The following is a 22,812-nucleotide window of genomic DNA, read 5'->3' on the forward strand; positions in this document are numbered from 1 at the left end:
GAAGAAAGACACGAGACCAACAATCATCTAGAAATTAAGTACGTGCGTCTAAAATCATAGGATAAAGACCATAACAATATATTGGTGCCAGTACTTGACATGGTGTGCAAAATGGCATCTCTGAATGGCTTGGTGGTTGTTTTCGTGATATTTGGATACCATGGAAATGGTGATACTGGGAACAGGTGTGAAAAGAATCCAGAGTATCACCAGCTGTTCCATATGGCACAACGGATGTCTTCTCCTGAACCAATCCTAATTCTTGACGCTGAAGGACCTTTGTTGTGTGTTCTGATATGTCATCGCCATCTGGCTTGTAACTCTGTGTCCTACAATGGTAAGACCGCGTCGTGTGAGCTGAACGATTCGGTGACATCTGGAAACGACACAACACTGGAGACTGCGGAGGGGTTTTGGTATTCTGAGATGGCTGACTGGCCAGACAGGTTGTCTGGAAACTGTGGCAGACATAACTGCTCGCTTGATCAGGTCTGTCGTGAGAAGAAAATCGGTTTTAATTGTGAACATGTCACCTGGAAACGCCAACCAAAATATTAATCATTAGATTAAATTATTCATATACTTGACTATGACATTTTACACACAGCATACGTCTCCTCGTATGTCCTGGTGAAAGCTTGATGGATCATGGTATGTGTTTGTCAATGATGCGGCCTGTGAAAGGGATTGATTTCGATCACTCGTAATACGTTAAAAGTACATTCCGTTTATGTTAAGAATCATGCAGTGGTTTCTGCTTTTAGCAAAAGTTGCTTACGGTCTTAGTTTCAGATTCGTCGTTTATATTAGTAAAACTCGATTGTTACTAAAACGTCCTTTCTTGATGAACTATTTTGCACTGTTCACCTATTTTCACACTTATCTGTTGCCGAACACTATGTGAACACACCCTGATTCTGATTTGGTAATCATTTTCATGCTTTGTGCATCAATATCTGTTCAAATGCGGTTTATGTGTTCCCATACTGGTGTATCATTATGTGTCCCAGTCATCACTCCCTGGTTAGCATGCAACCCAAGCTGCCTGAATGGTTCAAAAGAAAAACTTACTGTGAGATCACTGGACTGTGAATGAGTGAGTGGGTTTGTTTTACGCCGCTTTTAGCAATATTCCAGCAAAATCACAGCACAGGGGGGGGGGGGGGGGGATCGGGTGGTCAGGCTCGCTGACTTGGTTGACACATGTCATCGGTTCCCATTTGTGCAGATCGATGCTTATGTTGTTCACTAGATTGTCTGGCCCAAACTCGATTATTTACAGACCGCCACTATTTAGCTTGAATACTGCAAAGTGCGGCGTGAAGTTAAACTCACTCACTCCCTCACTTACAGCAGGGGACACCAGAAATGGACGTCACACATTGTACCCGCCTAAGGAATCGAAACCGGGTTTTCGGCGTGACGAACGAACGCTTTAAGCACAAGACTACCCCACCGTCCCTAAATCGAAGACATAAACATGTACGATAACTTTTATGAGATTTTCGATACTTGCGTTCTATTGCTGTTCAGCATGCTTAGAGAAATGTACATTTTATAAACATGTCATTTAAATCAACACCATGCAATAGGTTAGTGCAATAGTTTCTCAGAGCTTTAGACTCACTTAACATGTGGCTGAAATGTGTTCTTACCGGTTGTTATTGCAATGCTTCATGAGTGTACCGTTCTGAACAATAAAATGCACCCGAGCACACTGGAATACCCAACTTACCGTAGCTTTTGTAGTCAAGGGTACTTTATATCATGTTACGTAAGGCTGGTAATTGATCTTTTGTCAACATATATTGATTCTTTTAGGTATGTTTGTTTAACAGACTCTGCAAAGCTTACTCAGCAAATATAGAGCGACTACGTCTCAACCAAAACTTTTAGGGTCATCAATAGTTTGTAATTCTAAGTTTAGCAAATATTTACGGGTAAATATTTGTTGTGAAGTCGTGATAGTGTTTTTTTAATTTTAGGGGCATTAATTACCTACCCATTTACATTACAACAGCGAGTGACAAAAAAGATGAATATATCATCGAGAAACGCATTTTTTCTTCGTTCTGGGACGTGTTTATCATGGTTGGATACAGCTCTTTGAGAAGGGGAGGGAGGAGATGCATGCTTCACTTTCGCCCGTTTTCACGAGAATTTCAAGGACCAGCAATAAACCTTCAGGACAAAGGGAGATCCCCCTCTGGCGCTGCCTATAAATATGTATGTCTAGCTACATATTTATGGCTTCACGGCATCTTTTATTTCCCTTGCATAAAGGCTTGTGTTCATTACGCTGGTTTCAGCATGTCTTTTCATATTTTCACATATATGTAATAGAGGTTGTTGCCTATAAACTCTTTATCCACATATATACAAAAATATACAAAAAGAAACTTTACAAAATGTTTTTTTTTAAATAATGAATAATTTGTCTTTGATGATGCATCTATGTATCCGAAATGGGATCCCTCTCTTTCGACACTAGAAAAACGTTCGCAAAACCCACTCAAACCCATCCATTCGTCGTGCAAATTCGTCGTCAAATCAGGTTTTGCACGTGCAGTCGATCGCGTGATCTTCGCATCGCAGTTTTCTTCATTTGCACATGATTGCATTGGCCAGAAGCGCTGAAAAAAAACACACTTTTAAACCACAGTTCTAACGGTACTTTAAATGTGCAACGCGAACGTGCCGTGGAAGATCAATTATTGACGTCGAAAGAGCAATGGGATGCAGGTCGTCTACAACAAACTGGTACCACTTCTGATCGCCCAAGGTCGGGTTGTCCACGTGTGACGTCAAGAGCAGAAGACCGTCAATCGTCCTACGTCACCTACGTGACAGATGTCTGCCGGCTAAACGAACCTCGGCTGAGATGTTCAGAGGTCGACTGTCCTCACAGACCATTCGAAATCGGTTGCGGGCTGCCAATCTCCGATCTCGACGTCCATATCGTGGGCCAATATTGACGCCATTTCATCAACGTCAACGTCTGCTGTGGACCCAACGTCACCTCCGATGGACCCAGAGAGACTGGAATCGAGTCGTCATTAGCGATGAATCCAGGTATACGCTCAGATTCGCGGATAGCAGGCATGAGTCTGGAGATGACGTCGTGAACGGTATGTCCAGTGTTGTGTACAGGAAGTCGACAGATTCGGGGACGGAAGTTGCATGGTGTGAGGTGTTTCCGACTTCTGGTCATCCGTGGAAACCTTACATCTGCTGCTTACCGCGACCAGGTGGTCATCCCTACACTCGTTCCTTTCATGGCGGCTCATGGCCCAGGCCTACAGTTCCAGCACGATTATCATGCCGCTTACCGCGATGTTGATACGCCATTTCCTTCAAACAGCTGGAATCAACGTCATGGACCTGCCATCGAGTTCCCCTGACCTTAGTCCAATAGAACACGTGTGGGATGTACTTGGGAGGAGGCTTCGTGGTCTTCGGAACCAACCTCAGGGTTTGCAGGAACTTGGCGCAACCACAAGCATCAGGCAGGCGATGAGGAGACGGTGTTTGGCAGTAGTGAATGCATGGGGCGGCCATACACAATATTGAACTGAGAAATTTCGAATTTTTATTCTTGTGACTGGACATTCTGTATACCTGTGTTTTGAAACGGCGGTGTAGCCTAATGGAACTGATTGTGGCACGGTCAGTGTATCGAGTACATCACACAGATCTCAGCAATGAAATAATAACAATTTAACCATCTTACCATCTCTTGTTCATTTATAGTGCCCTGAAGAAAGAATGTGAAGTTTCTTTTTTGACTCAGTATATATCCCAGGATTGTGCTCGAAGCAATGTATTAGTTCATCATTTGCACGATACCTGTTCGAACTATATTTTGTAGCATCTGACGCGGTAATGAGCACAATATCTCTTAGTTCCTGAAACAGAACACAAGTCTGACAAGTCCATTAGTTACTGGTCTGTTCAGAAATGTAAAATTACAATAAAGGCATTGTTTCCATGGACGTCATCAGGTTTGTAATAATGTTTTCTCCGACAGTGTAATTTGTAATCAGTAAGTGAGTAAATGGTAGGTGATATGGTGGAGTCAAAGGCAATGGATATGTTAGGGACTTACGGAGCAAAAGTGGAATCATTTCACCCAGCATTTCCCAGGATATAAGGTTGTAGCGACAACTGGCACAAGACCTCGAGAGGAGAAGGACACAGAAATCCCACAATTAACTCAAAACTGAATACGTGTGTCGGTACGCTTAAGACAAACGCTGTTTCAATCATATATTGGCAACGCTACCGTTCGAAATATCTAAGAATCTGAGCAGATACCGCCTTTCACGTCAACATTTTATATGTTCAACCATGATCGGTTACGATTTTGCACCAAATGTATTTCTTCAACATTTCAGCGTTAAAGACGTATCCAGATTTGATGGATCATTAACTGAAACAATGTTTGAGGCAATTCCCTATTCCGACCTGCGTGCCTTTGTACAAAGCATCCTCAGCGCTAGGACTGCCGTACGTCCTATGTCAAAGTATGGGAGTTGCGATCACCTTAGTCGGCTTTGTACAACTGCACCCCGTACCATATGCTCCTGTGTCCTGTGTGATGAATACTTGACTGGCCTTGGCATGTGTTTGTGACGGGTACCAGCGACATAATATTATCAATGTTGGTATCAATAAATATACGCAGTATATATACATATTTATAAAATTCATGCCGTAATGATCTCTGTTTTCTTTTAAAAAATGTCCTATTTTGTCATTTTGTCCGGTGCAACCTGACACGTTAAAGAACAGACAAGTCAATATATTTCAGGGCACATTTTTGTTAAAGCTAATGCTTTCCAAATATTACAGTTTGAGATAATTTCGTGGATCACTCCAAACTAACATGACCAAGAAAGAGACCAAGAAAAATAACGTACACTCACAGGGAACACTTAATGACACCTGGAAGGCACTGTTTATTTAAACAGTCAGAGAGTTAAGTCATAAAACCAACCAGAAATGGTAACTGGACGGTGAAGCGTCGTTGTTGTGGAGTGTTTCCGAGACTGTATTCATCCAAGGTAAGCTTTGTTCACGTTATAGGTATAACTATATACAAAGCGTGAGTGAGTGAGTTTAGTTTTACGCCGCTTTTAGCAATATTCCAGCAATATCACGGCGGGGGGCACCAGAAAATGACGGCGTGACGAGCGAACGCTTTAACCACTATGCTGCCCCACCGCCCATATATACTAAGCACCGTAAACCAACTCCACTGTCACCGTGAAGATCCGGGTTAGAATATTGGTCCTCGGTAACCCATGCTTGTCGTAAGAGGAGACTAATAGGATCGGGTGGTCAGGCTCGCTGACTTGGTTGACACACGTGATCGGTTCCCAATCGATCGATGCCAATCGCAGATCGATGCCCATGCAATTGATCACTGTATTGTCTGGTCCAGACTCGATTATTTACAGACCGCCGCCATATAGTTGGAATATACTGATGAGTGTGGCGTAAAACTAAACTCACTTACTCGGTCACTCCCCGAAAAAAGAAGCAATTAAATGATATAAGATGAAGTCAAGTGGGACGTCATGTCTTACTTCAGAATATTTCGTTTATGTATGTGTGGCTGGTTGTACTCGTCCAGACTTATGATGGTTTTATTGTGCTAGCTCAATGAGATACCATACCGTTAAACATGAATTCCCCACACAGACACATCATACGGACTCCGACCGACCAGTCCATATTTTACCGATTAATGCCGAGCGTCCGGTAGGGACCAACAAGTACCCTGTTTCAACGTCTTTTGGTATGACCTGGAACCTGCGACCTTACGCTCTCAACGCGGACGCTCTAACCACTAGACCACTATTTCTTGAAATATAAAACATGCAACGTTCAACGAAGCTATGATCTCACGCCAGAATAGACGGCTCAGTGGCGCTTAGTGCAGTCGTAGCTGACACCAAAGGCACTGGCGAAGACGTCTCCATCAGTAATGACAACAATGCAGACTCCACATGTGGACACGAATAAGGCGATTCACGACCGCAGGGGCCAATTTACAACGTCTAGACAAGAAATAGCGGACACTGCGTGAACAGTGTGCAGGTTTGACCTCTACTCGATGGAAATAGAAATCTCGTGTCTGAGAATCCTACCACTGTAAAGGTAGCATTCCTCCATCAGAATCCCCGTAGGAATTCCAGATAAGAATATAAGAACATAGACGTCTTTATTGACTGTAAGACGTGTAAATTATCCGGTGGTCATCAGCGGTGTCATGAATGATTGTGCATAAGTGTAACGTGTCGCGTGGATAGTTATTCACAAGGACCGAAAAGATCCGAGTAAGGTGTGGCCTTCAGCAACCATGTTTGTCGTAAGAGAAGACTAACGAGATCGGGTGGTCAGACTCGCTGACATGATTGACACGTCATCGTATACGTATCCTATTTACGTCCATCGATGCTCATGCTGTTGATCACATGATCTCGTCTTATGAACACGCCACCATCATATAGCTGAAATATTTTTGATAATAACAACATACGAAAAATCAGTCAAACAGATCTAGGTGCCGTAACGGGAAGCAAGGCTACATTTAATACGTGATAGTTACATGAGGTTTCAAGGTAAATATCCATCATATCAAATCAAGAAACTGTCATTTAATAAACAAAACCCCTCTATTTGATGCATTTTCATGTGCAAACCAATTGAAAAAACAGAGTGATCGATGTTTCTCAAAGCTGTCTTAGTTACGACACTGGTACCTTCACTGCCTTAACACAATAAAGCTTGACGTAGCCCTGGGAATACTTGTGGCATGAAACCCAAGGTTAAAGTCACACAACAAACCTAGCCCTAAGGCTTTCGAAGTCGAAAAAATTACCGAAGAGAAAACGAGAAGTTAACTTCAGTTAACCTCAAGTTAACCAACAATAATCCGTTGGATCATAAATAGGAAATGTATTAATTATCTCTACGTTATATTACTGTCTTGATTTTTATCTCTGGAATTTTATTAATTTATTCTCCTTATCATTTTGACGTGTTTATCAACTATGAACTTGGATCCCTTATACAATTGTCCCCTCGGATGCAACACATGAATTCGACATATTTAAAGTGGTGGTCTGGATGTAAGAGATTCCACTCAAGTGACAGGTTAAAACAGCCTCATTTCCAGAAAATGAACATCAGCTTGTTCTAACAATAAACTTTTTTCCTATTTTTTGCAACATGCTTAAACCCGTCTTATAACTCATGTTGGTGACTACATTCTCAGGCCTATTTCACCGGGAAAATATACATGCATTTTGATTTGAGTAACATTGGTACCTCGGATCACGAACAAACATTTATTACAGTTGGATGGACTGTTCATTATTAATTTTTTGCAGTAAAGATGTTTAGAAATATTCTCCATTACACATGTTTTACATAGAATGGGATCCTCGATGCTTCCGCTACTGACCTGGAATATTTCCGAGTGCCGCGTTATACGACAAACCAATCCCCCAACTCCATCAAAATTAAAATTAGGATATATATAATCATGTATATAATTAAACACATCAAAAGACTTAAACTGACTTTGTGCTAACGTTTTGTCCCATCATATGAGTACAACGTCACTGGTTTAGAGTCGAGACATATTTTATTCCAAGATCTTCACATTTCAAACGAACAATTGAGAAATTACAATTTCACAGATCTAGCGAATCCTATCAGTAAACAAACATCATCATTACTATTTATTTCTCTTTCGCTTCCTTGTCTTCGGGTGAGATTTCGGTGACAGTGCTGATGGCCAAACTAAACTGAGCACCATAGTAGAGAATCATGACCAAACACTCAAGGGATCCTCCGCTAAGAGAATATGTATCGATAACAATGAGAGCATCTGATAAGATGAACATAGCGGCGCCTAATACTCCCCATAGAGCAGAAACAGATCTTTCCTTCTCGTAGCGACATGACGCCATTGCTCCGACAGCCATAAGCAGAGCAAAATAAGCAACAAGAGATAATTTCGTGAAATTTGAGTCAATTGATTCATGGTAGCCTAAGAACATTACAACGAGGAGGTTCACAAAGAGGTAAACGGACTTCCGGTTGTCCGGGTCTTGTTTCCCGCTCAGTCCCACGATGTACATAAAATGTGCTATGGAGAAGACGAAAACGCCGAGAGGAAGAAGTGACGAGCGAAACAGCATGAACACGTCGCCCAAACTCGACACTAAGAGACCAATGAACACTGATGGGATGTAGTGATCGTCTGTTCCGTTTGGGTGTAGGTGTTTCATGTACACGAAACCGGCCAGACACAAAACCGGAAGTGCTTTGAAGAAGGCGGTCATGATGGATTCCTCAGGTAGATTAAACAGCGGTTGAAAGACGACAAAGAAAATGGACGCTGAGAGGTAGAAGGGGACAAGCATAAGGTCCGAGGTCCGGGCGAACATTTCCCTGCAAATACAAAAGTACATAGATAACAGTATATAAATATTGGTATAAACTGTGTGGTTCTGTAATATTAAGGCGTTTTACACATGCAGGCAAATGAAAAGGTAACTATTTTACCATGTTTTGCGCTTGGTATTGTGCAGTGAGGTTGGGCGTTGACACTAGGTTGTTGAGTGAGTTTGGTTTTACGCCGCATTTGGCAATATTCCAGCAATGTGACTCTGCAGAGGTCCAGATAAGGCGCGTATATGCGTATTTTACTCAATAAAAATCACATTTGCTCAATTAATTACAAATACGAGAGTACAAAAAACTCATAAGAATCACCTAAAACCCAATAGCTCTATAATACCTTGCTTACTTTACTCAGTTCACTAAATTGGCTTGAGTATGATAATTTGTTGTGGCGCCCTACGTCTATAACAACGTTAGCAAATGTTAAGTGATGATTATATATACATATACTGTTATGGCCGTAGTCACTCTCCGGAGTTTACTGTAGTAGTCACGTGACTTCCATGTTGAGTGTTTGAAAATAGCTTCCAGCTATTTTGCAATACGAGAATTACTAAAAGGTTAGGCCTACTGAGAAGCATTTGTATTTATGTATTTAATAACGTTAATTACCCAATAAGGACAAGAAACTCTGTGTAAAAATACTCAATTCTTTAAACTAGTGGGAGCACACAAAATGCTGGTTACTCCTCAAATCATGCAATTACTCATACATAAACGGACATGGGAGTAAACACCCAGTTGCTTGAAGCATTATCTGGAGCCCTGTATGACGGCTGCGCACACCAGAACCGGGCTTCACATATAGTACCCATGTGGGTAATCGAACACGGGCATTCGGCGCGACGAGCGAACGCTTTAGTCACTTGCTAGCCCATCGCCCGTGTGAAGGTCTTATGAGGAGTGGGCGTCCTCTTAAAAAATGTCCTCGACGTATACGTCAGTAACGTAGTTGCAAAGCAAGGGTCTGGCTGACCAGTGATGAACCGTAACAGCATCACTTAAAACTACAACTACGACACCCGCATCAACATCACCATCACCATCACCATCACCATCACCATGTCTTGTTCGTCTCATCTCAGCAGCCTTTAAACGTGAGTGTATACTTCTTTTGCTCAACAGTTCACCTGGCTACGGGAACAGTGACTAAGTGACAGAGACTAAGTGAGTTTGGTTTTACGCCGCTTTTAGCAATATTTCACAACATCATGGTCTGTAACACCAGAAGTGTGGCGGACTTTACACATTGTACCCACGTAGAAATTCGAACCCGTGACGAGCGAACGCTTTAACCATTAGGCTACCCCACCGCCCCTAGCTATAAGAAAGTACTGCAGGCAAGGCGTATACGGATATGTTTTTCGGATGGTATATACCTAACGTATCAGTTAAAATGATTCTTTATATCTACATCAAGCATGTGACTTCAGTTGCTCCTTAATTGATTGTGTGGGAATGAAATATAGGTGTTTCGACGTAAACAATCCGAGTTCGACACTGATAGTGTATGATACTGGATGTATCCCTGCCGTCTCAGACATCTAACTCTCCAGAGTATATTTCAAGCAAACGTCGAGGCATTGGTGGCCCCGTCATCTCCACTTTGCTGTTCAGGTCAGGGTGTGAACCGTGAGTACAGTACAGTACAGTACAGTACAGTACAGTACAGTACAGTATAGTATAGTCATACGCGTGCCAGAAACCTATGGTTGCGAGTTTGAATCCTGTAATGAATCCTGTTTAGAGAAGCTGACAATACGAGCTTGATATGTAATATATGATATATGTAATTGTTCAAAGCATTAAGGCGAACTACCTCAGTCAAACACATGCGTCATTATCGTAATATACCTGTAAGATGTGACCTGTAAAACTGACATTTTCACGTTGCACGCACAATCGCGTTCACCCGATGAGACAAAACCATGTGACAAGAAACTCACATATCCTGAATGTAGACAATGTCAGTAAATCTAAATATGTTGTCAGAGATATACCTTAAGTAATATACTGAGGTCACATGAAGGGTTCGCGAACTTTTAACACAGATGTAATTGTCATGACCGTGTCAGTCCTCTGGGCGACTATGTACAGCGCTGATGACCAGTGGAGAAACATCAATCAGGCTCCTGTCTTGTGTTTCCGTTTATAGATATGACCTAACGCTCCGTCGTGATTGCGGGGAGAAATGTAGCCTAATGTCGTGTTCAAGACTCTTCGCAAACCAGTTATTGTGTCATTCCTTTTATGTCAATCACCAGCCAGGGTAATAACAAGCGTCATCTTTTAACGTCGCTGAGCATGCCGGGTTTCGAACTATCAATCTTCTGATCCCCAGGCAGACACTCTGTTAACTGGACCACAGAGACGGTCTGTCGTTAGTGTTTCAAAATAAAGACCCATTTATCGTCTTTTCTACTTTCTGAACTACATGATTGGTGAGGTGCGTCTGTCGATTACGACGTAAAGCGTTAACGCATGTCATGGTGTTAGAGGTTATCATGCAGTAGAGGAGCACGGGCCAGCCTGCTTAAGTATATGCCCAGACTAACCCTTAGTTTCTGATTATACTAGTATATAATTTTGATAGAAACAAACAATTCATTTTAAATAGAAAAAGAAGGGATATTCAGGACCTGAACTTGGGGAAAACGTAATAGAGCTTCAGGATTGCAGCAAAGGCTCGGTAAAGGGAAAAACATACAGTTTAGGGACTTTGACACAGACTATGCTGTGCCCTACAGCTGGATGTATACTACTGTTGGCGACAGAAGTGGCTTGCAGACTTAATGCATGTACGCTTGACTCGGATCCACTGCTATCAACAAAGAAACATAAGCAGCCTCGCGGCCAAGATTACCCACTCGACCTGCTGTTTGTTCCGTCTATAAACAATTCCATTTATAAAGTATAAAATCCACAATGTATTCTAACTTCAATCAACGCGACAACGTTAATACATACGCATCATCTTACACGTACAACCAAACAGCGTTGTGTAGAGGGACCTACGTCCATACTTGAAATAGTCGAGAGTTGTTATATGGTCAATATTGTTGTGTTTATGGTCAGTAAAGATACGGGATAGAAAAGGTATTCAGCAACCCATCGTGCCACAAAAAGCGACTGTGCTTGTAACAGGCAACTGACGGATGGACAGGCTCGCTGACTTAGTTCACACATGTCATCGGTTCCCAATTGCGCAGATCGATGCTCATGGTATTGATCACTGGATTGACTAATTCAGACTCGACTATTTATAGACCGCCACCATACAGTTGAAATGTTGTTGAGTGCGGCGTAAAACTACACTCTGTGACACGCCGTTGTGTTTGTTTGCTGCACTGACTGTTGGTGATATCTGGATTTGATCACAACCACCACACCGCCTATACACTAACGTGTATTATCTCATGCATGGGTCATGGATATCTTTGTGATATCTTTGTTTCAGACATGTTGCAAACGGCCTGCTTGTGGGCGTCGTTTAAGAAACATCTGTACTGCAATGTTTGCATAGTTTTCAATAACTTCTCAATAGGCCTAAGATTTTAGTTACCAAGCCTCCGAGCATGTTTAACACAAGACAACCAGGATTGAAAATCGGGTGATCCAACTGTCCGACGTCAGGTCATCGTGACCTCATCCCGTGGATCCTTGCTCGTGCTTTCGATCTCAAACTTTTGGTGCCATATATTGGCCGTCATTATTGAATCGAATGTAACATTGAGAGCGGGGTAAAACATGTAACACTGAAACACATGTATATTTTTCTTCACCAACTCCACATGGATGAGCTAAAAGTACCGTACACGTGTAAATAAATAGAGAAATGACCGCTTAAGTCTTCATATTTCTCTCCTCGACATTTAAGCGATGTTTCAACGGAAGGGGGCGGCGGGGTCGCGTGGTGGTTAAAGCGTTGGCCCGTCACGTCGAAGACCGGGTTCGATTCCAGACATGGAAACAATGTGTGAAGTCCATTTCTGGTACCCAACTGTCGTGATATTGCTGGAATATTGATAAATGCAGTGTAAAACTAAACGCACTCACTCTTGTAATGGATCTTTGATCAGTCCAACACAAGTGAGTGAGTGGGTTTAGTTTTTCGCCGCAATCAGCAATGTTCCAGCTGTGTGGCGGCGGTCTGTAAATAATCAAGTCTGGGTCAGACAATCCAGTGACCAACAACACGAGCATTGATCTGCACAATTGGGAACCAATGACATGTGTCAACCAAGTCAGCGAGCCTGACCACCCGATGGTCTTTAATGGCAAGCTTGGGTTGCTGAAGGCCTATTCTACCCCGGCTCTCCACGGGTCAGTCCAACGAAAGGTCGATAGCATGATGCTTTCCTTCCGAATGGCGACAGTAACAGAGCGCTGTGATGTGGATGGGACTTCAAGAGGTACAGCTAAAACGGCCTAAAACTAAACTCACTCACTCACCCACTTTAAGGACGTGTCATTTACGGATTAGTGTCTGTATAATAAACAGCAGGTGGCATTTCGCCCCGGGATTGTGATCAATGTTGGTCACGCTTGCAACTATTTGCTACAATGGCGATAAAATTCAAACAGGTGAAAATTGACATAAGTGAAGATTCGGGAGGCCATACTCAAAAAGGTGCACTGCAAGCTGACAAAACAGCCACGTGGTAATAACATACACAGGCGATTACGTGGGCACTGGGAACGAACAGCTGTCATATCCCATAACACATCTGTCAGCAGTGATTTTCAAATCAATTACATATGTAAACTTCCTGTTGTGAACAATAAGCATTACGAATGTCTACCAAGCACTATATCAAGTAAAACACACAGGACAATTAAAACAATACTCACTTTTGAGAGAACATGCTTCCAGCGTTGTGCCGACTGACTCTTTCCCCACCTCGCTTGGATCTATTTTTAGCGTCGTACACTCGTCACAGCGACCCGTCAATGACCTGGCGTTTGGAGATAAACGTCAACCTTATGCACGATAAGTGCCCCCAGGGTGTCTTGGATAACGGTAGATGGTTAGATTTGGTTTGCTGATCCCGACTGTGTGAAATGCTTCTGTCATTTATATATGGATATAAAGGTCATGTTTGGAGGCACAATTTATTTCCTTTTTCAGTTTCAGAACTTCCTATTTTCTGTAATAGCCTAAATCGCAGACAGGTTTTCAGTGTATAAGCATGAGTTTGCAGATTTGTACAAAGCATCCGTGATTCACTCTGCTTTGAAATAAAACACTAGTAACAGAGAGCGAAATCAAACCATTACACATTCTTCAAATGAAACACGGCGTGTCGTAAGGTTGTACAGATACTCATGTTCGTATCCGCTGAGATCGGGTTCGCATCCCAAATTCATTCTGGTTCATGGGGTTATTAGGTAGACTAATGGTTAAAGTGTTCGTACATCACGCCTGTGTGAAGCCCATTTCTGGCGACCCCGCCGTCATATTGCTGGAATATTGCGAAAAGCGACGTAAAACCATACTCACTCACTCACTCACTCACTCACTCACTCACTCATCCTGGTTCTAGTCCTCGGTGTGTGTGCGAGAGAGAGAGAGAGAGACAGAGACAGAGAGAGAGAGAGACTGAGAGCATCAGACCAGTGTTTAGAATCTCAGACCTTCGTCACATTCACCTGCATTTCCTCCCGCCTCGATCAACAGAACAGTTTTATATAAGTTATTCAAGGACTACACAAAGCAAAATTGAGCTCACGCTGAAAATGTAGTTACCATGTACGTACAAAGGGTGCACCTAAGGTGACATTTATGTATGTAATATCTTTAATAGGTTAGCTGAGATTAGAGGAGGTAATCAATATATACACCTGGAAAGTAATTAAGCACCCCCAACCCCAACCCCCCAACCACTCCCCCCCCCCCCCTCCCCACCACCACACACACACACACACAACACCACCCCTCTATTTTCGGGATGCTGAAAAACAAAACTTACTGTAACTCTCTCACTATTTCAAAGATAGCGGAACCTTAGTGATTGTGAAACATACGATCCATTTGCAAATGAAAAACAAGAAAATGATTTCAATTCGTATTGTTTTAATTGCGTAACCAACGTGATTTGGTCACTATTGAGTTAGAAAATAGTCACTGAACAAGTATGTTCGTAGCATTATCAATGGCTGACTATTACAAGAGATTATGCACAAGGAATGTCACATGTTAACGTGTGATATGTCTGGCATCGGAATCGGGTGTGTCCCTGACATGCTTGGATGACAGCTTGAATCCCCTCCTCATGCTACTATTAAACCTTCTGGTAAGATCAAATAGCAATTGCCGCCATTCTAGCTTCCAGCTGTGCAAAATTCTTGAGAAGGGGTTCTCTCAATCTCACACGGTGTCCAAGAAAGTCCCATTCATGTTTAACGATGGGTAACAGTTGCTCTACTATCATGAAATATGTCAGGGGTTCTCAATTACGTTCCAGGTGTGCATTTCCTGTATGTATGATACTCTCGGGCAGTCGTACAATTCCGTTATTCTGTAAATCCCCGTCAAGAAATGTCAAACAAGAATTGAGCAGTATTCCTGCATACTTACATGTAATGTTATAATTACACTGCATGCCATTTTCTCCGCGGATTGTACATCTATTAATTACACATAATTGATTGTAAATAATGGCATAATTACAATGTTGAATGTCAGATATGTAGTTGGATATTCGTGTATCCTGGATAAAGGAAGTGATGGTGCTTAAACAGCTCAGAAAATAATGTATGTATAACGTCAACAGTGTTGCATATGTGCACATCAGCTGTCCCACATCAGGGGCATTTGACCATCCGAGGGCCGGTGAGGTTGCTTAATGGTTAAAGCGTCCGCCCGTCGTGCTGAAGACCTGGTTCGATTCCTCACATGGGTATATAAAGTGTGAAGCCCAATTCGGATGTCCCCCGTCGTGATATTGCTGGTATATTAGAAAAACCGACATAAAGCAATACTCACTCACTCTCTCACTCTCATTTGACCATCCAATACCTGTTGAGCTGACCTGTTCAGGTATATATACGTATGTTTCTGTTGTTTGTTTTGTTTCTTGTTTGCCATTCACTTCGGGGTATTCTGGCCTATATTTCACTGGCTTGTAAACAACTGGACCAGATAGTACAGTGGTTCATGTTGATATCGATGTGTGGAATCACTTCGAAAACAAGGCCACCGTACCAACAATAACCTGGAAGGATGGAACAACAAGATAAAGAGGTTTGTTCAGAAGTGCCACCCTAACATTTACCTTTGTAGCTGCGACCTCTATATTGGTTGACTCTGGCAAGTTCGTTTGTAACGGCGGCATAGCTGACCGGCTACTGTGAGAATGCGGAGCCAGCAAAGGGAGGTAATAAAATTATCGGGTCATAGATGCATCCAGGGTATTGCGGAAATTCATCCGAACGTATACCCTGGAGATATCAAGGATTGTCCCACAGACGCAACGATATCAACATGAACCACTGTACTAGATGGTCCAGTTGTTTACAAGCCAGTGAAATATAGGCCAGAATACCCCGGATTAAATGGCAAACAAGAAACAGAATAAGCAACAGAAACATACGTATATATATATACCTGAACAGGTCAACTGAACAGGTATTGCATGGTCAAATGAGAGTGAGTGAGTGAGTGAGTACGGATTTACACCTCTTTTAGCAATATTCCAGCAATATCACGACAGGATACAACAAAATTGAGCTTTACACATTGTACCCATGTGAGGGCTCGAACCCGGGTCTTCGGCGTGACGAGCGGACACATTAACAACTGGGCCACCCCACTCCCCTTCAACTAACCAACCGGATATATAAAGGTATGCGGATACAGACACTGAACAAAAGACTGCACTGAGTCAAGACGAAGTAGCTGCTACACCAGATATGCAGTTGCCCGCCTCAATTACAAAAAGTTCACATGGTAGATGGTAACCTGCCAAGTGCGATGTAATGATCCGAGTGATGTGTGAATTTTCAAGCGTAAACTTTCTTTTTCCCCGACTGTTCATGAATTAAAAACTTGCATATGCGAATATGGACGTGCTGAACAAAGCAAGTTTTCAGAGACCAAGTAAGATTGTTGACGAGGCGCGGGTTCTGTATTATCGATCTTTACTTAATGACGACAGTAATGCTATTGTGATCAAATGGCCTAATTTTAGTATTCAATTACTAAACCGAAGAAACATATTGTTCATATTTGTCAAAACCTGTTTTAATGGTTAGTCAAAGAAAGCATGTTTTACACAAGTAACAGTTTGCAATGTGAGTCTTAACCAGATCTTTCCTAGTCTCTCATAAAATATTTTTCATGAGGTTCTGTATATATTTCACGCATCTACGTGTTACATGCATTTCTTATGATGTTTTTGTAAATAATTACCTGTGTATCTGTGAAACTACACAATTTTCTCACAGCCATGTCTACTTGACAAATGACCTCCTTCAATATTTGGCCGTGTTTGGGGCAAGTGAATGAGTGAGTGAGGCTTTATGACGTTTTTATCATTATTCCAACAATATCAGGAATGGGGTCCACGTTATACACCCATACTGGTAATAAAACCCGAATATTCCACGTGACGAGCGAACACTTTAACCACTAGGCTACATGTTGGCATGGTCGGCACGATAACATTGATATCAGCATCACTCAGACGTACTGTCATCAGTTGAAATGTGTGCCAGAGCGTCTGAAATCAGTGCCTACACACCTACTATCAACTCTGTCCATGACTTCATGTCAGCAACTATACACACCGCCGACTAAGATATGTACATGCGACATCATTATGTTGATGAGCGACAGTATCAGAAGGGACATGCGCAACCCCGAGCATGTAAAACAGCCTCGCCTCTGGTTTTCTGTTCACAAATGGGATCAATCAAAGCAATGGGGATGTCACTTACAGTCGGGATATCCGGTATGTACTGAATTACAAGTCTTTATTCCAATTGTTAAATATACAATGCGTTCTGTAGGTGGTGGTAATGGTGGCAGAGTTCGATCAATACCACGTGTGGGTGAGGTATTGTTCGCTGTAATCACTGCATGTAGAATCGTGTTGATATGACACTGCAAATCAGTAACTGATGTGTGTCCTTGATTCAGACGTAATGTTTGATATATTGTTCTTAATACCGAGGTCAGCAGACATTTGACCTTCGCCTCGAGTGAGCGGACAGAAGCAGGAGGAAAAAATCGTATAAGGGAGACAACTCTTACAAGCTTATTGCCATGGGTGCCGGTTCACAGATCGTTTCAAGGTTGGTTGATTGCATTTATAGTTACCAAAGGGTTATCAACACGCAGTATGAATTAATGCAATGGAAAACAGCAGCCGAATACTGATTAACATACATGTCGAAATTGCCATGAACGAAGTTTTCAAAGCAAACATCGACATCAAACAAAATTTGACTCTTTAAGAAAAGCTAGGCAGAGGTGAAATTTAGGAGGGTTTCATTTCGTATTTCTTCTTTTGGTGCGAGCATGTCAAAGTAGTTTAATAATGTTATATTTACAAAGAGGGTCTTCCTTTTAGCCTTGCTCCAAACCTGTACAGAAAGCTAAGTGTAGTAATTCTTTAAATGAGTATATAACCCGATAGTACAAGGTCGTCTGGCTGTCACAGGGACAAACATATTAATTTAAACTACCATTGAGTGGGTTTGGCTTTACGCCGTAAGACAACAGCAATATTCCATCAACATAGCGGCTGTATGTGAAACTATCAAATATTAGCTTAGAGACAAGTCTAACTTCCTGTAACTGACCTATCATAACCTTCCCTTCATAACGTAAACAATGCAAAGTGGATGAAACAACATATGTCATATTTGGGATTTCACTTTCTTAGTACAGTACAAAATCTAGTCTTTTTTGGTTGAGTCCCATCCGGGATTCGAACCCGCACCCTCAGAGTCAGGCACCTAATCGCCAGCACACAAAGTCAGCCGCCTAACCCGCGACTGAGAAGTCGCGGTGGCTGAGCGGGTTAGGCGGCTTAGAATTTGTTCTTTACTAAGGAAGTGAAATCCCAAATATGACATGTTGCATTTGACCACTTTCTAAATGGCATCGTGTAATCATGGATGAAACATACAAGTTTTTAGCGCCTTCCGGTCAGTAGTCAGTCGCTGATGCCACACTTTGAGCTGAAAGAAAGATGCCGATATATCCGATATATCACTTCCTGACCAAATATATTTCCTCTAGGGTTACAATACGTTATGCTTTTTAAGACGAAGCAAAGATATCACCATGTAGGATAATTATGTCGTGGTTAAGTGATAATTTCAGAGTTCATGTCAGTCATAATTCCAGAGTTGCTTTAAATGAAAAATTATATTCCCCAGGGCAAGAATGGCGACTTGTTTGATGGACATCCGGCTCATTCCTTTTTATCTAAGCGTGGGGGCATATTTCACCCTATACCGCCCCTACCTGCAGTATCCACCCGAGACGATGGACGCGGCAATTGTCAAAGCCATCCCAATATGGTCGTTGGCATTTTTCGTGCACACAACCAAGGAAACAGAACAGACGGTATATGCTAAAGAATTTTGTGTAGGCTTATTCTTCTCCAGCCTTGGAGACATGTGCCTAATATGGCGCGAAACGCTGTTCATTCCCGGCATGCTTTTCTTCGCCGTTGCGCACGTGTGTTACATGCTCGGTCTAGCTACTGGATTCAACTTCAAGAGAACAAGATGCGGTGTGTTATTCACGTTGTTAAGTATGTGTCTGTACCTGTTCATCTCAAGTGGCATCAGCTCCATCTTTATGAAAGCGTTAGTGCTGGTATATCAAGGCTTAATTTTTGGAGTTGGATGGCTTGCTGTGGAACACTTTTTGTATGATCGGACAAACTCGTCTTGTTTCGGAGCATGCGGTGCTGCGCTGTTTATGTTCTCCGATTGTTTGATAGGGCTGGACAAATGGAAGTTTCACGTTCCTTTGGCTGAAGTGATAATAATGGCCACCTATTACGCTGGTCAAATGTGCCTTGCGTTGTCCACTGTGAGAAATTGACGTTGCGAGTCTGACGAGTTTCGACATCGTAGCTGTTACTGCCCATCTTTTGCTTTACGATATCTACTGGTCGCTGATACATACAAGGGTCAATTGATGACCTCTGGGTTCGCTTTGCACTTGAGTAATAGTGACATCGTGTTACAAAAATCAGAGTTAACAGTTTCATGTGATGAGTCAGTGAAATAAGCAAAGATCAGCAATGGATAAAATCAGATGTCTGTTCAGTTAAGAATTTACACCAAAAGTCATCCACAAATTGTGAGAGCAGACCTTGACAAGAATATCCCGCCTCATTCCAACTTTGAGATTTGGGGGAGCAGAGTATAAGCGTGGCATGAAAAAAGAAGGGGCCTGGGTGGACTAGGATTTCACGTGGTGGACGACCGGTCACGTGGTCATTTTGTAAAATTCAGGAGGAAAGTCCGGAGTGAGGATGCATTCCCTTATCATAGAAACTGTGAAGAAGAAAATAACCAACTCTTTAAGTTTCGTTTTCTTGGCGCAATCTAGTTCTGATTGAAGCTGTTCCAGAGAGGTTTTTGCAACGATCAATGACAATGATGGCAAATGCTCTCTTTAACTGGACATGTTATGTTGTCTTCTGGAGCCAAGTTGTCATCTTTGTCAAATCTGCAAAACAGTCCAAAAACATGTAACTGATTACTGATCGACTTTCATATTTTCTGTCCCCAAGTTTCCAGTCATGAAGGACATCAGATATTGCGCCAATAAACGATTTCATAATGGAATGTAGACGTGAATCGTAGCCATGTCACAGCGACCAGAGGACATGTCCGATAGTTAAAGCGAGGCAGTACATGGCCACGGCTTGGTCACTGAAGCTGAGGCAGTGCACACACATGCTTGAAGTCTTTCAACCTTGCCTTATTGTCATTATGCACAATGTGTGCTTATTTGTTGGTGTTTGTTTACGAGATGAGGTCACGAGAAACAACAGCCTACTGTTACATAAATCTTCCTGAATGTAAGATTCAACAAATCGATATGCTTGTGATCCTGTGCGATGTGGGTAGTAGTTTGGTGAGTGAACCTAGGTTGTACATGAAAAAAATATTTACCTGATAATTCTAAAAATCATTGATTGTGGGCACGATATGCTGAGGTAAAATCGTTGTTGGACATGCTCTAAACTGTTTTCTGGTGTGGGTACAAAGAATTTGTTTAGTTCCCTACCCCAAGCCTTTTAAATATGTCTGGAAGCGTTGACGTAACAATGAATTGTCAGCCACTTACAAGTGAAATGATAATAAAAAGAAAAATCTAACAAGTTTCCTATCGTGTTTCCATGGCAACATCGAAACCGCCGTCACGAAAAGTTGTTTTGTCAAGAAAGCGCTAGGGCTCAAATGACAATGAATTATCGATTAGTATGTATTCCATTCATCCCACAAGACAAAGCGATGCTGCTTGAGGATGTGTTATTGGTGATCCAGCAAGTGTTCATCCTCCATGGTGTGGGACTCCGGAAGACGCCGAACAGCATAATTATCCATATTCCTCACCGGTGATTACATATGGTTCTGTCGTGAAACAGAGACATATGCCAGTGATCAGACAGGCGCTGTTTATCCATGTGTAACTAGGAGAGGCTCCACTCCGTGCGTGACGTTCATACGATCAGAACCGTTACCAATGAGTGAGTATGATTCTACGGCACTTTCAGCAATATTCCAGCAAATATCACGGCGGGGAACACCACAAATGGGCTTCACACACTGTACCCATGAGGGGAATCAAACCCGGGTTACAAGCGTTACAAGCGAACGCTTCTGCCACTTGGCTACCCCACCACTGCTTAGCTGTGAGAAGATACTGAAACCATGTACGTGAGAGATGGCCACAAGACAAGTGATGAGGTGGCTCATCTTGACAGTGTGGGTTCAAATCCCGGATGTGACTCAACTCAGGAAAGTAGGCATTCAAACTGATAATACCATGGTTTAGAGAAAGAGTAACAGAGCCCTTCTCGAACTTGTGTACACTGCAAGGTATTGGCATAAGCGGATTGGTCAATGTCCTGTTCACTGGACGACTCTAGCTTTTTGTGTTAAGATAATTTGTTTAAACCAGGATTCAGATTTTTAAAGTTAACACAAGATCTGAGTAAAGATACTTATTCATTTTTTTAAACGAGAGTTGTTTGATAACCATCAACAGTCATGTTGTTGTGTACTCTTAAAAATGTATGGGAACTTCATTTTTAATTTGTCGAAATTAATGGTCTGCCGTCATTTAACGACCTTCTTTTCTGTCTTTAAACGTTTCTTAACGGTAATATCCCCTATCCAAATTTTAGGTTCTCCTGCTGTAGTTTATGAGTATCTCAGCTGCATAATTGATGCCCTTTATTATAAGCATTTCAAATCCATGATAAGTGTAGAAAGGTATCCTACATTCCCTATTTCAATGCGAGTGAGAATAACTGTTGCTGATTTCATGTCAACAAGTTTGAACTTGCACTTGATCTCGGGAGATACTCAAATCCACCTACACAGTCGGACAATGTAGTTATTATACAAAATATAGTACTGTAGATCTTTTACTTAACATACATCCCATGTATTGATTATCAGTTAGAGTAAGACATGCTTAAGATGTAGGTACCTCAAACAAGAAGTCTCCCGTAACATCTTTGACAGAAATTACTTCATGTGGAAACTTTGATGTAAGTAACACACGACTATATTAATATAGAGTCGAATGGCTAAAAGGTAAACATCAGTGTGTCACGTGACTAAGTTGTTAATCAAATAGTTACAGAATTTCATTTGGGGAATTCCTTAGTTTCTAAAAATAACTCCGAACAGGTGCGTATGTCAATTCCTTTTACTGACAGTTTGGCCAAACCCTGAATAACACACCAGCCTAACTGTACTCTGTATGTAGCGGGTTTCCATGAAGGTCAAGAAATACCATGTCTGAGCGTTCCCGGGTAGAACCAGGCCTTGGCAGGGAATGCTAGTTAAATAAAGCACCTGCCCAAACCGGCCAGAATATTCACTGCACAAGATGGACCACACGCATCCACGGGCGATGCAGGAACGATTATCGTAGATCAGGTTGTATTGAGGCTCCTTCTAACGACAGATCTTGTTACTGTACATGGAATAAACACTGATATTTTCACATACAACCAGTGACGTTTGGGTAGATGGTTCGCTCGCCACGACGAAGGCCAAGTTTGTATCCCTCACGGTAACACGTGTAAAGAACAATACTATTGTCCCCACTGTGATACCGTCGGAATA

At 42.1% G+C, this 22,812-nt stretch overlaps 2 protein-coding genes across 3 annotated transcripts; one reads left to right on the forward strand and one right to left on the reverse strand.

The window, feature by feature from the left end:
• Positions 1-7,635: 7,635 nt before the first annotated feature.
• LOC137294233 (lysoplasmalogenase TMEM86A-like) lies at positions 7,636-13,401 on the reverse strand. Its single transcript, XM_067825229.1, has 2 exons — positions 13,330-13,401; positions 7,636-8,466 (listed from the first exon to the last, which is right to left on the reverse strand). The coding sequence occupies exons 1-2, from the start codon at positions 13,341-13,343 to the stop codon at positions 7,752-7,754; spliced, it is 729 nt and encodes a 242-aa protein (XP_067681330.1). The 5' UTR covers positions 13,344-13,401; the 3' UTR covers positions 7,636-7,751.
• A 3,961-nt stretch (positions 13,402-17,362) lies between these two features.
• Positions 17,363-20,828, forward strand: LOC137294549 (lysoplasmalogenase TMEM86A-like). Of its 2 annotated transcripts, none has more exons than XM_067825589.1 (3): positions 17,363-17,429; positions 17,657-17,772; positions 18,865-20,828. In XM_067825589.1, exons 2-3 carry the CDS (start codon positions 17,744-17,746, stop codon positions 19,538-19,540), a joined length of 705 nt encoding a protein of 234 aa, XP_067681690.1. In that variant the 5' UTR covers positions 17,363-17,429; positions 17,657-17,743; the 3' UTR covers positions 19,541-20,828. The 2 variants fall into 2 exon arrangements, with proteins under 2 accessions (XP_067681690.1, XP_067681691.1); XM_067825590.1 differs by having other exon boundaries at positions 17,390-17,429; positions 17,660-17,772.
• The last annotated feature ends 1,984 nt before the right edge of the window (positions 20,829-22,812 follow it).

The sequence above is a fragment of the Haliotis asinina genome, chromosome 8, assembly GCF_037392515.1.
Source record: "Haliotis asinina isolate JCU_RB_2024 chromosome 8, JCU_Hal_asi_v2, whole genome shotgun sequence".
Taxonomy (NCBI): domain Eukaryota; kingdom Metazoa; phylum Mollusca; class Gastropoda; order Lepetellida; family Haliotidae; genus Haliotis; species Haliotis asinina.

Excerpts from the sequence above, each read along its gene's own strand:
- LOC137294549 (XM_067825589.1), top strand. The coding sequence starts at position 17,744 with ATGGGTGCCGGTTCACAGATCGTTTCAAG. Across the intron at positions 17,773-18,864 it reads GGTTCACAGATCGTTTCAAG|GGCAAGAATGGCGACTTGTT; the intron begins GTTGGTTGATTG and ends TATATTCCCCAG.